We start from the raw sequence: 16,282 nt of genomic DNA on the forward strand, positions 1-16,282 counted from the left end.
TGTGCCCACACTCAACGTGGTTCTTCCTCCCCCAGCTATACCCCTCTGGAAACACCCTCACAGACCACTAAGAAGCACGTCTCCTAGGTGACTCCTAATCCAATTAAACTGACAGTGAAGATAACCATCACTCTTTTATATTAAATACGGATTTTTTTTTCTCTCTTTCACTGTGTAGTCCTGGCTGGCTTAGAACTTGCTTTATAGAGCAGGCTGGCCTCAAACTCACAAAGATCCGCCTGCTTCTGCCTCCAAGTGCTAGGATCAAAGGTGTGCATCACCACACCCGGCTCCTTTGTACATTTTTAAATCAGTGTGTTTGTTTTTGTACATTAGGGTTGAATTTGTTACATGTTTTAGATGTCAGTCCCTTCTTGGGTGTACGGTTTGCAAGTACTTTCTCCCAGTGTGTGTGATGTCTCTTCACTCTGATTATATAAACTTTTCAGTCTTATATAATCCCGTTTCTTTATCCTCTGTGTTTTTCTTCAGTGGCTTTACAGTATTGAATCTTATATTTGAGGCTTTATTTCTACTTGACTTCTATATTTGGTGTGTGATGAGGGTCAAATTTCATTCTGCCATATGTAGCATTTTCTTGACATCAATTTATTGAAGACGCTGACCTTTTCCCACTGTGTTTTTGCGCTCCTTGTTGAAAAATCAGTTCACTATAACTGTGGTGGTTATTTCTAGGCTTTTGGTCCTGTTCTGATGGTTGATGTGTCTGCTTTTGTACCATCACTATGGTGTTTTCACTGTAATAGTTTTGTAACACATTTCCAAATCAAGGAGTGTAGTGACCTTCATGGCTTTTCATCACAGAAAAATATGCAGACAATGGTAATACAGTGTTGATGGGAAAGGTGTGGAGGAGGCCTGTTCTTGGTGGCACAGGTCTGTAATCCCAACTACTTGGGAGGCTGAAATGGGAGGATGGCTAGTTCAGTGCCGGCCAGGGTTGCAATGTGAGTTCAAAGTGAGCCTGGACCACTTAATGAAACCCTGACACAAAATTTAAAAAAAAAAATTTTAAACGTAGCTCAGTGGTAGAACATTTGCCTAACACATAAAAGAGTCCTAGCCCCAGTAGAAAAAAGAAGGGAGAATGCTGTCTTTTCACAAAATCTGTCAAGGAAGCAATATGAGGTTTGAAGAACTTTTAAGCCGTGGTGTGCACTGACCAGCGGGCTCTAGGAACACAAGGCAGTCCAGTGGTGACGAGTTGCAGGTCCCAGGCTGTAAGAATGCCAGGAAACAGCCCACGCAGAGGCTGTCACTTAGAGAGTCAAAAAGCTCTCAAAACACGCCGTCAGGTTTTGTTTTATTTGCTTTGGTTTTTAAACAAACGAGAGGGTGTAAAGATTAGTTTTGCCTTTGAGCACAGCATAACCTGTAAGAACTGACAGGCACTTGAAGCAGCGTTGCAACCACCGCCCAGCACGGCCGGCCGCTGTGCTTACACAGTCCCTGAGTAGTCTGCTCTGTTCCTGATGGAGAAGGAGCTCCAAGTCAGAATCTGCACCATGGCGATGCCCAGCGGGACCACACAAACCAAACTAAACATGGTGTCTTGAAGATCTAAAAGTATTCTAGGGGAGAAGACGTACAACAGTTAATTTTCCCCTAGCAGCTTCTTTTCCTATTAATTCAAAGCTATTTAACACATGGTATTCAGTGACATTTTTACCTACTAGCTCATTTATCAAGAATGGGACATTGTGTTGTGTGATTTTGATCCTTTCAAGCACCTGAGTAATTCCTTCCTTCCAGATGCACATAGGAAAGGAAGGGGACATGTGAACTTGTGATTACAGTCCCTGCTGACAACTGTTGCCTCTGTGACACAGAACCACATGCCATGTGTGGGTGGACAGAGAACAGAGTCGAGGCACGAAGCAGGCTTTCAGTGGACCCTCAGGCTAGACATGGTAGTGTATGCTTGCAATCCCAGCCCTCAGGAAGCTGAGGTAGGAAGACTGTGGGCTTGAAGCTAGCCTGGGCTACATAGGCAGTCCCAGGCCAACCTAGGACTGACTGCACAGCAAGCAAGACCTTGTCTGAAAGAAAAACAATGGAGAATTATATTGCTGGGCCTGATGGTCTAGTTGCTCACAGCTCCTGGAAAGCTGAGGCAAGAGGACTGAAAGTTTCAAGGTCTGTCTGAGCTACAGAGATATATGCATCCTCGAAGGCCTTCAGTCTTGAAATATCTGCCAAACTTTAAACAAAGTGGGTGGGTTTGGACATTCATTTCTAGTACATATGATGGCTATAAAAGTGTTATGGTAGAATTTCTCAGGGTGACAGACAAGAACCCTCTGTCAGAAGGTTTACCTATTCTTGGCAAGTGGAGCCTAGAAAAGGCTTCTCAGAAAAAGCATATAAACAGTTCTGAAAAAATGCAAACATGTCAGCTAGAAGGCTTCTGTCTGGAATCATATGCAAGCATTCCAGCCATATCAACCTCCCCTCTAAAAACCTTGCCATGAAATGTTCTTGGTACTCAGCTCTGGTTACATTTGTTAGGTGTGGCTATCCCTCTGAATCCTCACTCATTAAACCTGCCCTTCACCTTGACTCCTACATGGTCCAATAATTGACTGCTACTCACCCACTTCCAGTTTTCTGCTTCTTCTAGGGTACTGAGACAACCACCAGCGCCAAGGGCAGCAGCTGAGACTACTCACTGCATCCAGACAGTGGGCTTATTGCTACTCTGCCCAAATGCGCTGTGGAAAACTTCATTTCTAGAAGCATGTGGTATTTTGTTGTCCCAGAATTCCCTCATTTGAGAAAAATCCTCTGTGGACCGAGGGCTAAATGCAGAAACTCAAGACTGTTCTCCCAGTTTCACAGACTTCAAGTGATGTAACTTAATTTTATAATGATTACATTTCAAACCAACAAAAATGTAGAAATTAATGTAAAAAATACACTATACCCAGGTATAATAAATACCAAAAATAAAATACGATTGATGAATTAAAAAAATCCTCTCGGGCAGGAGCTGTTAAAGGCTAGGCTTGCAATCAAAAATAAATATAAGAAAAATCCTCTCCCCTCTTCCATAGGAGACCTGTCTCTGGCCTTAAGACTTGGTGGGAGAGGCTGGAGAGATGACTTAGTGGTTAAGAGCACTGGCTATTCTTCCAGAGGACCTGAGTTCAATTCCCAGCACCCACATGGCAGCTCACAACTGTCTGTAACTCCAGTTCCAGGAAATCTGACACCCTCACACAGACACACATGCAGGCAAAACATCAGTGCATATAAAATAAAAATAAATCAATGATTAAAAAAAAAAAGACTTGGTGGGGCCTAACTGCCCTACTCCAACCCCAACATCCAGATTTTCTTTTTTATTTTTATTTTTTAATTTTTCAAGACAGGGTTTCTCTGTGTAGTTTTGGTGCCTGTCCTGGATCTTGCTCTGTAGACCAGGCTGGCCTCAAATTCACAAAGATCTGCCTGGCTCTGCCCCCCGAGTGCTGGGATTGAAGGCGTGCACCACCGCCGCCCGGCCCAACATCCAGATATTATCCAAATCTCATCAGAGGAAGTTATGCCTATGTGATCACTACTGCCTCAGTGATAGGCATGTGACTCACATGGTACCTCTCAGGACCTGCCTGGGGACTTCGGATGTGCTACTGGGTCAAAGGTGTATATTTATTCACAGCCTGGAGCTGCTCAGTCAGTAAACCTGGGAGCTGTGTGGCTACCGAGTGGTAAAAACTTGAAGCCTAAACAGAGAGGTCAAAGGCTCCTGACATCATTTGAGATCCAGCTCTACTGGACTTTTCACACAACACCAGGAGGTCCCTGTTGAGGCTAGCCTGCATTACATGTCTGCCACTTGTAGCCACAGCGGCCGGAAACCATGCCTTTCCAGCTGGCACTTACGCCCACATTACTATAAATTAGCTGCTTTGATCGTGCTGGGTGAAGGTGGTACGTAATTGGCCACAACCGATTAAGACAAAGAGGTTTGAAACAGCTGAGCACAGATTTCCAGAATGAGAGCACAAGGTCATGACTGTGCTTTTGAACTTGAGGCTGTGGGTGCTTATAAGCGTGAGGCACCGCTTGCCAACCTTGACTGTTCGTTGATTTGAGCCACATGACACAGTAGAGGGGAGACAATGGCTGCAAAACGCCAAGAGGTAATGGAAACCTAAGTCCACTTTGAAAGAGAGTCATGCCTCTAATAAAAGAGAGAAGGGAAGTGGCCTAATCAAGCCTTTAGAGAGGGGGCACAGCTAAGAGCTGCTTGCTAGTCGCATAATTATTACAATATGTGCTTTATGAAAAGGCTGGTTTCTGCTTGGCAGAGGCACCTCTGTGTTCTGATCTCAGTGTTTCATTAGCAACAGGAGCCCATTATCCTTCAGCATTCTCTAGTTATAACAGATTCCAGCTTCAGAAATATCAAGAAATTGGACTCCAGCTGCCAGGGGCTCTCTCTGGGAGATTTTCCACCTCTGTGATGGAACTGTCTTTTTTCTCCTGTTTCCCTGGAGAGAAGGGTCTGGAGAACACCTGTGATGATTTGCAGAGTCAAAGCCTCTCGTGAGCATGCTGACTTAGGCTCAGAAAGGCTGGAGGGATGGCTCTGTAGGTAATGAGTACGTGCTTGTCAAGCATGGGGACCTGAGTTTGCACGCCAGCACCATGTAAAAATGAACAAAAAAGCTGGGCATAGCTACTCATACCTGTAACCCAGTGCTGAGGTTTGGGGGTGAGGTGGATGGATGGGGCTTTCCGGCTAACAGCCAGAGGTCAGGTTTAATGAGAAGCTCTGTCTCAAAGTAGTACTGAGTGATATAGGAGGACAGCCAACATCCTCCTCTGGCCTTCATGCATGTGTACCTGCACATGCACATGCATGTAACACACACACACACACACACACACACACACACACACACACACACACCCCATAGGCGACATGTGCAAAGGCAGCAGAGGAACAATCATTCCAATGAATCTAACAACCTGGCAACTACCCTGCTGGGGGTCTATGCGCACACTTGAGCTTTTCTTGCAATCACTGAATGGCTTCACACTTCCCAAAGTACCTGTGAGTCCCCATTACCTCACAGGCTGTCTCGAAGCTCTTCAAAGATTTGTCTTTCAGGTTCTTTTATTTCCTCAAAACAGGGTTTTTCTGCAGCTGGCCTGGAGCTTGCTACATTGATCAGACTGCCTCAAACTTGGGGCAATCCTTCTGGGATAACAGGCATCCACCATGCCTGGCTTCTTCTACTTTCTCAAGATTTCTTCTTTCTCCTGGAAGTTTATTCCAAGTCAAGGACATAATTTTAGAGAATTTATTCTCCTCTCTCTACTGGAATATGGATTTTTTTTAACCCATTGACTAATTAGGCTAGTTTGCTGTTGGAATGACCTCACCCCTCATTTCCTACTAACTGTAGTGGTTTGAATGAAAGTGCCCCCCCCCACAGGCTCATATATTTCAAGGTCTGTTTCCCAGTTAGTTGGTGGACTGTCAGAAAGGATTGAGAGGTGTGGCCTTGTTGAAGGAGGTGTGTCAGTGGCGGTGTTTGAAGTTTCAAAAGCCCAGGCCAGGTCCAGGGCTCACTCTCTGCCTCCATCTTGCAGATCAGATGTAAACTCTCAGCTACTGCTCCAGCACCATGCCTGCCTGCCTGCTGCCATGCTCCCCACCATGTTGATCATGGACTCACCCTCTGAAACTGTAAGCAAGCCCCCAGTTAAACGCTTCCTTTTATGAGTTGCCTTTATCATGGTGTCTCTTCACAGTGATAGAACAGTAAGTAAGATATCAACATTTTGAATGAATCTCCAGCATAAAAAAATAATTCTTAAGGCAGGCAGGATGGCTCAGTGAGCCACATTTGATCCTGGGAATACACACAGTCGAAAGACAGAAGTGACTCCCACAAGTTGTCCTCTGACCTCTACACTTACACCATGGCACATGTACTCACTCATTAATTCATTCATTTATTCACTCATAAGCTGTGTTTATGCTTTTTTCACCAAATATTTACAGCACATTTGCTGCATTAGGTTCTTGGGATGCAGAGCAAATAATAATCTTGGCACTCAACAAGCCTTACCTTCTAGCAGAAGCAAAGAAACCATAAACAAATGTATTTAATTTTAGAATGTAATTATGATATTTCTCTTCTCCTTATGAGAAAATTTCATGGGCTCCATTTTCTTTCATGATTTTCTTCTTTCAAAAGAAAAAATAACTACCTAACTATAGCTAATAATATCCCAAATATTACCATCTGGTACACCTTATTTTCTTAACTTACACCTGCTAAGCCATTTGCAAAGTTAGCTCTATGAAGTAAAAGGGGTATAATACAGGTTGTCATACTGGCGTCTCAAATTCTATTACACTTAGACTCTTCCTAATCACAAAGCTTAAGTTAAGCCTGCCTCCTCTCTACTCTCCTTTTCCCGGTTGAGATCATCTCTAAAGGCATGAAATTACTGGGTCTGCATCCATGAAATAACTTTTATTGCCAGTCATAAAAACAAGCAATCCTATCTATGGAGTTGTAAGCCAAGTCAGTATCAGTGCACATCCCTGATGAGGAAAGGCATGCTCAGGTTGGAAAGGGCCAAAGAAACTTCAGATCTACCTGGCAGGATAGTCTCTTTTGACCTAGTCAGGAAAACCCACACATAAACTGTTGCTACCTTGGGAGCAGAGAAGAAACTTCCTTTCATTAGGTCAATCTTCTAAGACGAATAGTTGTCTAAGGGTGAGCATGGAGGCACAGGTCTATAATCTCAGTACATGGGAGGCTTAGGCAGGAAATCACAAATCGAAGGTCAGTCTACATCATATAGCAAGACCTATATCCAAAGCAGAGATAGGAATGGGGGAGGAGTCTAGAGACTAGACCAATATTGCAGATTTTTTCCCCCACAGATCTAGAAGCTTGAAGTCCAAGACGAGAGAGTCAGCTTGGTTAGACTTGAGTAGAAAGCCTTTTATTTGCTTATAGACAGAAAGTGATGTCCTGTAGATGTTGAACCTGGGATCCTGCATATGCTAGACAGGCATTCTACTGTAGGCCACACTGACAGCCCAAGGAAGTCATGTCCTTGCATGGTAGAGATGTATGGCAGAGAGAGAACATATATTTATTTATTTACATCCTCTCTTTCCCTTTCCCATGCGTGTATGTGTATGCTAACACTAGGGATCAAACCTAGGCTTTCACACTTGATGATGCAGATGCTGTTATCAATGAACAATAACCAGAACCCTGGCCTCTCTTCTATCCAGAGCACTTACCCTGTCACGAAAGCCGCACACTCATGACTTGCTCTGAACTTACTCACTTCCCAAAGGCCCCATCTCTAAATACTGACCATTGTGAGTTAGGACTTTAGCATATGAACTTTGAGGAGACTCAATTCAGTTCACAGTATCCTGTTTAACACGTTTCTTGCAGCACTGATACTAATTTCCCTAACAACATTATACACCAAAGCATAGACAGGATAATTTAATTGCCCAAAGTTACATGGCTAATGAGTCTGGAACTAGAACTGAAATTTCTACCTACAAAATTTTATCTCAACTAAAAATCTCACCAGGAAAAAGAAATGGTACCTCTACTCTATTTTTAAGGAAAAGAACAAATAAACCAGTTTATTTAAGAAGGATGTCCTTTTTCTGTGGAAATGAGTTAAGATACTATTGAGTACTAAGGATCTCACAGCTGCTTATGATCACAGTGCAGTCCTGAAATGTATCTGATGCACTACACACCTACTTTTCCCTTCCCAGAAGTTGAGAGATTTTCTTCATGCATCCATCTATGAAGACTATAGGGAGGAGGGTGAAATAATCTAATGTTTCCCCAGAAAACACCCTAAGGTTGATACTCCCTCTGTTGGATTAAATAATTTCCTCAGGTAGTCCCTTTGCAATGGAACACTAGGTCTATTTACAGAATCAAATAAGAAATGCTATGGGGGAAATTAACATTGGCCATAATTCTATGGAAAAAACGCAAAGTACATATATTACTGTGGTTCTAGATATATCTTGTTAGAATTCCCCCAAATTTCATAACTCCATCTCCGACATAATATCAGTAAGCCAATGCAGCCTTGACTATAATCTTTTTGGCCAAATGTTTTTAATTTAAAATGATGCTGTTAAACACTTTGGTCTACTATTGTTAGTGCCTAGACTAACAGTGGCTCAAAATAAGTGCTTATCTCTATATTCCTAAATGTACATGTGCTCATATGTATTTTCCAACTTTAATATTTCGCCAGCTTTTAATGCTGTCTTTCCAACACCACACAATGCTGGGGAGGGGAAGAAGGTAGTTGTATCTCACCAAAATACAAAATCTGAGGCAGTGCATGGAATGTTCAACTCTTGGGTTTTTCTAGTTCTTTTTGTGCGTCTGTCTAAACAGCTATGCAGACTCTACAGAGGAAGTGTTGGGTTTTGCGGGTTCTTTTTTCTTTTCTTTCCTTTTTTTCCTTGCCAAGATTGTATGTATTGGCTGGGCATCGTGGCATGGAATTTTAATCCCAGCACCTGGGAGGCACAGGTAGGAGATCTCTGTGTGTTGGAAGCCAGACTGGTCTACATAGCAAGTTCCAGGACAGCCAGGGCTACATAGAGAAATCCCATCTCAAACAAACAAACAAACGAAGATTATATGCATCAACAAACTCAAGATTAATAACATGGAAAATATTAGTAAACCCCTGTGGTCTAGGAAAATAGCTTGGTCAGTAAAATGCTTGCCATATAAACATGAGGACCTGAGTTTTACCCCCAGAAACCACATAAGAAAGCCTGCATGATGGTGTACACTTGTAACCCCAGCACTGGGGAGGTGGAGATAAGAGAAGATCGTGGGACTGACTGCCCCCCCCCAGCCTAGCTCACATGGTGAGCCTCAGGCCAGTGACAGACCTTGTATAAAAAAATGAAATAGCACCTCAGGAATGACATCTGAGGTTGACCTTTGCCCTCTACATACATGTACATGCATACACACAATAAATAAGTAAATAAGAAATATTTTAAAATACAAACCTTGAGGCTATTTTGAATCTGTAGGTGAGTCACCCTGAGTGACTCATCTTGTGTCTGAGTCCTGGCTATCACTGTCTACTATGCCATTGATGGAGGAGAAAGTCATTTTCTAAAGTTTTTTCATGAACATAATTTTGGAGGTATCTATTGTGAAACTTCAAGACAGAAAACCAGCAAAAAGAATGGCACATATATACAGAACACTTATTATTTTATTTTGGGTTTTTTGCTTTTTGGGTTTTTGTTTGTTTGTTTTTTAATTTTGTGAGACAGGGTTTCTCTGTGTAAGTGCTGTGGCTGTCCTGGAACTCACTTTGCAGACTAGGCTGGCCTCAAATTCATGGAGATCCTCCTGCCCCTGCCTCCCAAGAGCTGGGATTATAGGTGTGTGTCACCACTGCCCAGTTATTTTGGAGGGTTTTTTTATTTTATTTTATTTTTATTTTTTTTTTTTGGTTTTTCGAGGCAGGGTTTCTCTGTGTAGCTTTTCGCCTTTCCTGGAACTCACTTGGTAGTCCAGGCTGGCCTCGAACTCACAGAGATCCGCCTGGCTCTGCCTCCCGAGTGCTGGGATTAAAGGTGTGCGCCACCACCGCCCAGCTTTGGAGGTTTTTTTAAAGACATGTTCTATGTAGCCTTGTCTTGCCTAGAACTCTCTATGTAGACAAGACTAGCCTTGAACTCACAGAAATCCTGCCTCTGTGTTCCAAGTGCTGGGAATAAATGCATGTGTGGGATCAAAGGCATGTGCTATTATACCTGGTGATTTCATTTTTCTTTAGAGCCAAATAATAGTCATATTATTTTATATATATATCAGACTTTCATTATCTATTTATCTGTAGATGGACATACAGGTTGGTTCTAATTCATTGCTATATAGAGAGCAGCAATAACTGTGGATATGCAAATATCTCTATGGTAAGCTATAGCGTTCACAAGGAATGCTGCATACATAACCTTTTTTGTTTGTTTGTATAACCAGCCTAGCTATCCTGGAACTCACTCTGTAGACTAGGCTGGCCTTGAACTCACCTGCCTCTGCCTCCCAAATGCTGGGATTAAAGGTGTGTACCCTGCACCACTCTGGTCATACATAACTTTTAACAACATGCTTATATGGCTTGGGGTAGAGCTCAATTGTAGAGGATTTACCTAGCATGTCCCAAGTTCTGGGTCACATTTCCAGTATTGAGAAGAAAAGGAGGAAAGAAACATGCTTGTATATAAACCAGGTTGATCACAGAAAGCCATTATTCTTTTTTTGTATTGGTTTGGTTTGGTTTAGATTTTTAGATAGGCTCTCACACTATAGCTCAAACTGACCTGGAACTCACTGTATAATACAGGCTGGCTTCAAACTCATGGCAATTCTCCTGCCTCAGCCTCCCATGAGCTAGTATTACAGGTATGAGCCATCATACCTAGCAAAAGCTATTTCTTAAATAATGAATTTTATTCATAAATTATCTACTACACACCAGTAGATGACAGTGTAATCCAGTGAATAAAACTGGCAGCCTTTGACCCCTGGTGAAATGTACCTTTGAATGCCTAACATCTTAATGGAGCATCAGGAGCTTGGCCAGGACTGCAGGGCACTCCTGGCACATGGAGTGGGTATGGTTATGCACCCAATTGCAAGTAACCAATCACAAGCTTGTGTTCCTTTGCATTTGTGGCTTTTCTAACCTCTGGACTTGGCTCAGAGTTCTGGACTTGCCCTTCTGCCTCCCTAATGCCATGTAAGCAGAGCAGGATCAAACCTTAGGACTCTAGCTCCTAGCTCAGTATTAACCCGGCAAAATTCCATAAACACCTGCCAAGAAAGAACATAAATCTACTTGGTTGAGCAAGTGAAAGGAGGAGGTCTTTTCTACAAAATCCTAGAACTGTATTGTGCACTCTCTTGTGTAATATGAGGGTGACTTGTTCTATAATTTCACAACTGTCATGTCTGCAATGCTAGGGATTGACTCTCACACACACTTGGCAAGTGATTTACCATTGAACGACATCCCCAGAGTTCATACAATTTTTTAGCAGGAGTTACATACATACATACATACATACAGAGAGAGAGAGAGAGAGAGAGAGAGAGAGAGAGAGAGAGAGAGAGAATTTAAAGAAAGTAAATATATATACTAAACATACAATAAAGTAATCTGTCTGGCAGAAAATATTTTCTTTTCCTTTTCTTTGATAGGGTCTCACTCTAGTCTAGGCTGGCCTGGAACTCACTATGTAGCCCAACCTGGCCTAAAGCTCACACAAGTACTGGCATTACTACTATGTTAGCTCAGAAATAATTGCATCAAGGAATTCAGAATATCTTTTGAAAGAGGCCAAGGAAAGAGCACTAGCCCTAAGCAAGCTGGTTCACTACACTGGAACAGTTAGCAAAGGATTAGATGCTATACTGGGTGTCGTGGCACACACCTTTAATCACAGCACTTGGGAGGCACAGGCAGATGGATCTCTGAATTGAAAGCCAGCCTGGTCTACAGAGTGAACACTAAGACAGCTAGGACTACATTGAGGGACCTTGTCTCAAAAAAAAGGAAGGAAGAGAGAAAGAGGAGAGAAAGATAGATAGATAAAGAGGTAGAGGGGGAGAGGGGGAGAAAGAGAGAAGGAGGGAGGGAGAGAGGAAGGAAGAAAAGAATCAAATGCTAGAAAGCTTATCTGCTAGGGTGCCATTTATTTCAATAGACACATTTGCTCAGTTCTTCACACTGGTGGAACTTAATAGGTTTTGCGCCCACCCACTCCCCATAATAGGTTTCTCCACCCACATAGTAAGCTAGATCAAGCCAATTTGAAAAAGTATAACAACAGGTTTGTTTGAACAAAGTAACTCCCCGGTAGGTTCTCCAGTCCCAGAGATTGAGGCCAGAGAAGCCAGCCACACCCACAAACAAAAGTGGGGAGACTTTACAGGTTGTAGGCATAGCATGTTGACTTGTCTACCACAAGATGGGTTTGTGCCCAAGTATAGTCAAAAGCTGAGTGCTTAGGCAGGGACTTGGGTGGCTGGCAACTTCAGGGGAGGAAGCTGTAGTAGCCAACAAGAATGTAGAACTGGGCTTTTTGGTGTCTTTCCTTTGTTTGAAGACTATGAATAGGCAGGATTTGGAGAGAGAGAGGCAGAAATGGAGCTTTCTGGATCATGCAGGGGCAAGTTGGAGGTTCCAACTGAACAGAGCTATATTCAGCAAAGCACACCTGCTGAGTGCTACAGTTAGCTTCTGGACTTGCAGGTAACATGAGCCACATGAGGCCACCAGAGGCCAAGGTTTAGTTATCACTTAAAAGATAAAATATATCCAAGGACCTGTATGAGCTTGTATCTCTGAAAATGCTTACAGTATCACAAAACTGGTTTGCTAACATGTCAGGTTGCCAACGTGTCATGTTGCTGAGTCAACAAGAATTAGTGTTCAGAGCTGTTGTTCCCAAGGCTATAAATCTCTAGGTTCCTCACCTTGACTGCACAAGGGGAAGGGTGGAAGCTTTAAAAGATGCTGGTGGCTGTGTCATATCTCCAGAGTTTCTAATTGAACTGGTCTGGAATGTGACCTGACCATGGGATCTTGTGATTCTACAAATGGGGTTGAGAGGCTTGACTGTGGGACCTTTGTGTTTTCTGAGAACATAGGTAATTCAGAACAAGCTAAACACACCTGTTCTTCCTCCCTTGCTGTCACAGCTCTCTAAGAATAAGCTAATATAGGAGATACATGGCCATGCGACTCATTAACCGAGTCTGTCTTCCCCACCTTTCGGTCACCATAGCTCTCTACCACAAACTTGCTTGAGGCTTGTAATGCTACCTCAGTTTACAGCAACTCCTCCAATAAGAAAAAGAGTCACCTAGTATATGGAGAAGCTAAGATTATGAACGAGTCCCTGCACATTCTACAGAAAAGATAAGGATGCTGCTCTATCCCCAGTACCACAAAAACAAAAGCTACCAGATTATACGAACGCTACAGAAGAAATGCTGTATAGAAGTGTGTGCTCATCTCAGTAAGCCCAGCAATTGGGATGCTGAGGCAAGAAGATTAAGAGTTCCAGGTCAGAGGCCAGTAAGATGGCTCAGTAAATAAAGGTACTTGCTACTTGGACTGAGAACTTAAGTGCAATTCCTGGTACCCACATAGTGGAAGGAGAACTTACTCTTGTCATAGAATGTGTATATATGGTTGCTGGCGCACACACACACACACACACACACACACACACACACACACACTCATTGAATAACCAAATGTACAAAGTTTTTAGAAACAAATATGTACAATATTGATTATTTCATCTAAGGAGTGACTATACAAATTTTCTCTGGACTTTAAGCTATTTTGTGTGTTAAAATTTTTTTCATAATAAAAAGTTGAGAGAAAAACCAAGGTGTCTGGATTGGTAAGCAGAAGATAGGAACACTGATCAGTATGTGCTGAAACTAATGCATTCAGTGTGTGTGGTCATGGTCAAACTTTATGTTTTCATGTATTTGAAGATGTTCATAATAAAGTGTTGGAGGGAGAAGTTGTGACAAAGCTTGAAAACCTTTGTTGATGTAGAAAAACCATAAAATTGACAGAAAAAAACTGCTAGAACTGAAAGGTATTATAAAAAGACTGCAACATATTCTACTACGCCAAAGCCAATGTCTTTCTTATCTACAAGCAATAAATAGGTAGAGTTTTAAATTACAAATGGAATGTTACTTATATTAGTGCCCTCAATACAAAATAGAAAATAGATATAAGCCTGAAAGAGATAAGCAAGATCTCCATAAGGAAAACTACAAAACTCTGACAACAGAAATCCCAGGAGGACTGAACAGTCCCTGCTCATGACAGGGCGCCTCAGTCTGGGGAGCTGTCGATTCTTCCCACTTGGATCTGTAGACTCACTCTCCCGTGAGTGCTCCCTGACTGTAGGCAGACTGGGGTAGGGAACGCTCCTCCATATAACCACAGTACCTGTATACTTCTGGTAGGATCCATTTTATTTTTGTGGTACTGAAGATCAAACCTAGAGCTTCCAGTGTGCTAGGTAAGTATACTACCACTCAGCTATCTTCCCAGGCCTTGGCGGGGACCTATCTCAGTATTTTGTAATCTCTAGAGCCCTATGGATACTCTTTATTCATATTTTATTCCCAGGACTATCTTATCTAGCACATAAGCAAGTCCTCAGAAACAGGAAATGGAGTAACAGTGAATGAGTGGACAACTCAGAAAATACAATCAATATGTAGCTTTGTGTAAATTATACAGACATATGCAATGTATGTGATTTCACTAATGGTGTTTCAGCTATCCATTAATACTTTTTATTATAGCTCATTTGAGATATGTGAGTTAATAACCAACAATATCCAAAGTCCAAAGTCCAAAACAGTTTCTTTTTTTTTTTTTTTTGGAGCTGAGGATCGAAGCCAGGGCCTTGCGCTTGCTAGGCAAGTACTCTACCACTGAGCTAAATCCCCAACCCCCGCAAGATAGTTTCTTAGAGTTCATAGGAAAGGGGGAATTTGCTTGCACGACAGCCAAGACTTTTCTTTCAGTCTACCTGTTGTTGGGCTCTCCATATCCATACTGGGTTAGCTTAGACAGGATCAACATGGGAGCCAAAGACTGGGCAGGCCTGGTAAACAAAGCACTGATGCCAAAAACCATCAAAGAAAGGGGAAACCTGAAACAGACAAAAAACAGCACTGCTCTTAATATGAGTCACATTTGTTGCACTTCTTCTCTTCTTTGAGACAGTGTGTCTCACTATGTAGCTCTGGCTTGTTGTCTGGAACTCACTCTCTAGACCAGGCTGGCCTTGAACTCACAGAGACCCATCTGCCTCTGCCCCCCAAGTGCCGGGATTAAAGTTGTGCTCCACTGTCCCTGCACATCTATTGTATTTCTGTACTCAAGTATACATGCATATCTATGTGTGAAGGGCCTCTTCATGTATGACGTTCCCTTTGACAACTACAGAAATAGCTTAGCAATTATAAAATATTATTTCCTCAGTTTTAAGGGATAATAGAATTTAACTCCTTTGTTGTTTTTATTTGTTTGAGACAGACTATGTAGCCCAGGCTGAACTTCAACTCACTATGGAGCACAGTCACACCCTGAACTTGAGGTGATCCTTCTGCCTTAGTCTCCACAGTGCCAGGATTACAGGTGTGAGTCACAACACACAGCTATCTACTGAGACAAGGCCTTGCTATATGGCTGACCTAGAACTCAAGTGATCTTCCTGCCACAGTCTACTGAGTGGCTGAGACTTCAGGAAGGTGCCACTATGCTTATCTGACAGTAAGCAGCCATATGGTACTTATGTGTATGTTGGCATTTGATAAATGTTGGTGCACTGCAATTCGTACAACAAAAAACAAACTGAGATTTCACTTTGGTTCCTAAGCTTTAACCCTGCTGTAGCACTGGCTGTGTGAACCTAAGCAATAAAAATTATAATGTCTTTTCAGAAACAGGAAAATAGTGCCAGGGGTGAGGGATGTAGCTCAAGGGTAGAGCGCTTGCCTAGCATGTGCGAAGCCCTGAGGTTCAAACCACAGCATCACAAACCAAGAAAAGAAAAAGTCACCCAGGGTGAACAAGCATGAACATCCTATGATATTCTGTTCCCTTCGTCCCAGTGACAGCCATTAGGATCATCACTCTGTTGTTGTGCAATATTAGTTTAAGATGTGTTACATTAGTTTATAGTGTGGAACATTTGTTTAATGATGCAAAGATGTGTTGCATTCTTTATTTTTTACATTCAGCAAACTTTATATTGCAAATAGAGAAAAAACAATTGAGACAGGTGTTTGCTCTCAGTGTTGCATTCTTTTATGTTGCATTTATTTAACTCTATAAAGCTGTGTTACTTTGCCTTTCTGAAACACCTGATGGTCTAATAAAGAGCTGAATGGCCAATAGCTAGGCAAGAGAGAGAAATAGATGGGGCTGGTGGGCAGAGGGAATAAATAGGAGGAGAAATCTAGGGAGAAACAAGGAGTGAGAAAAGGAGAAGGAGAGGAGGACTTCGGGGCCAGCCACACAGCCACATAGCCAGCCATGGAGTAAGAAGGAAAGAGAGATACATAAAATAAAGGTAAAAAGACCAGAGGCAAAATGTTGTTAAAGAGAAATAGGATAATGTAAGTCAGAAAAGCTGGCTAGAAACAAG

The 16,282-nt window shown here is 42.3% G+C and overlaps 1 protein-coding gene across 1 annotated transcript in view; it reads right to left on the reverse strand.

Annotated features, from left to right (window-relative positions):
* Positions 1 to 1,459: 1,459 nt before the first annotated feature.
* Positions 1,460 to 16,282, reverse strand: part of LOC128124651 (transmembrane protein 180-like) — a 29,221-nt gene continuing 14,398 nt past the window's right edge. The window contains exons 5-6 of the mRNA XM_052761192.1: positions 14,660 to 14,782; positions 1,460 to 1,592 (exon numbers count right to left, since the gene is read on the reverse strand). Of these exons, the coding sequence (XP_052617152.1) occupies positions 1,460 to 1,592; positions 14,660 to 14,782 (256 nt within the window). The remainder of the gene's footprint in view (positions 1,593 to 14,659; positions 14,783 to 16,282) is intronic.

Source organism: Peromyscus californicus, unplaced genomic scaffold, assembly GCF_007827085.1.
Source record: "Peromyscus californicus insignis strain IS unplaced genomic scaffold, ASM782708v3 Scaffold_4__1_contigs__length_199733344, whole genome shotgun sequence".
NCBI lineage: Eukaryota > Metazoa > Chordata > Mammalia > Rodentia > Cricetidae > Peromyscus > Peromyscus californicus.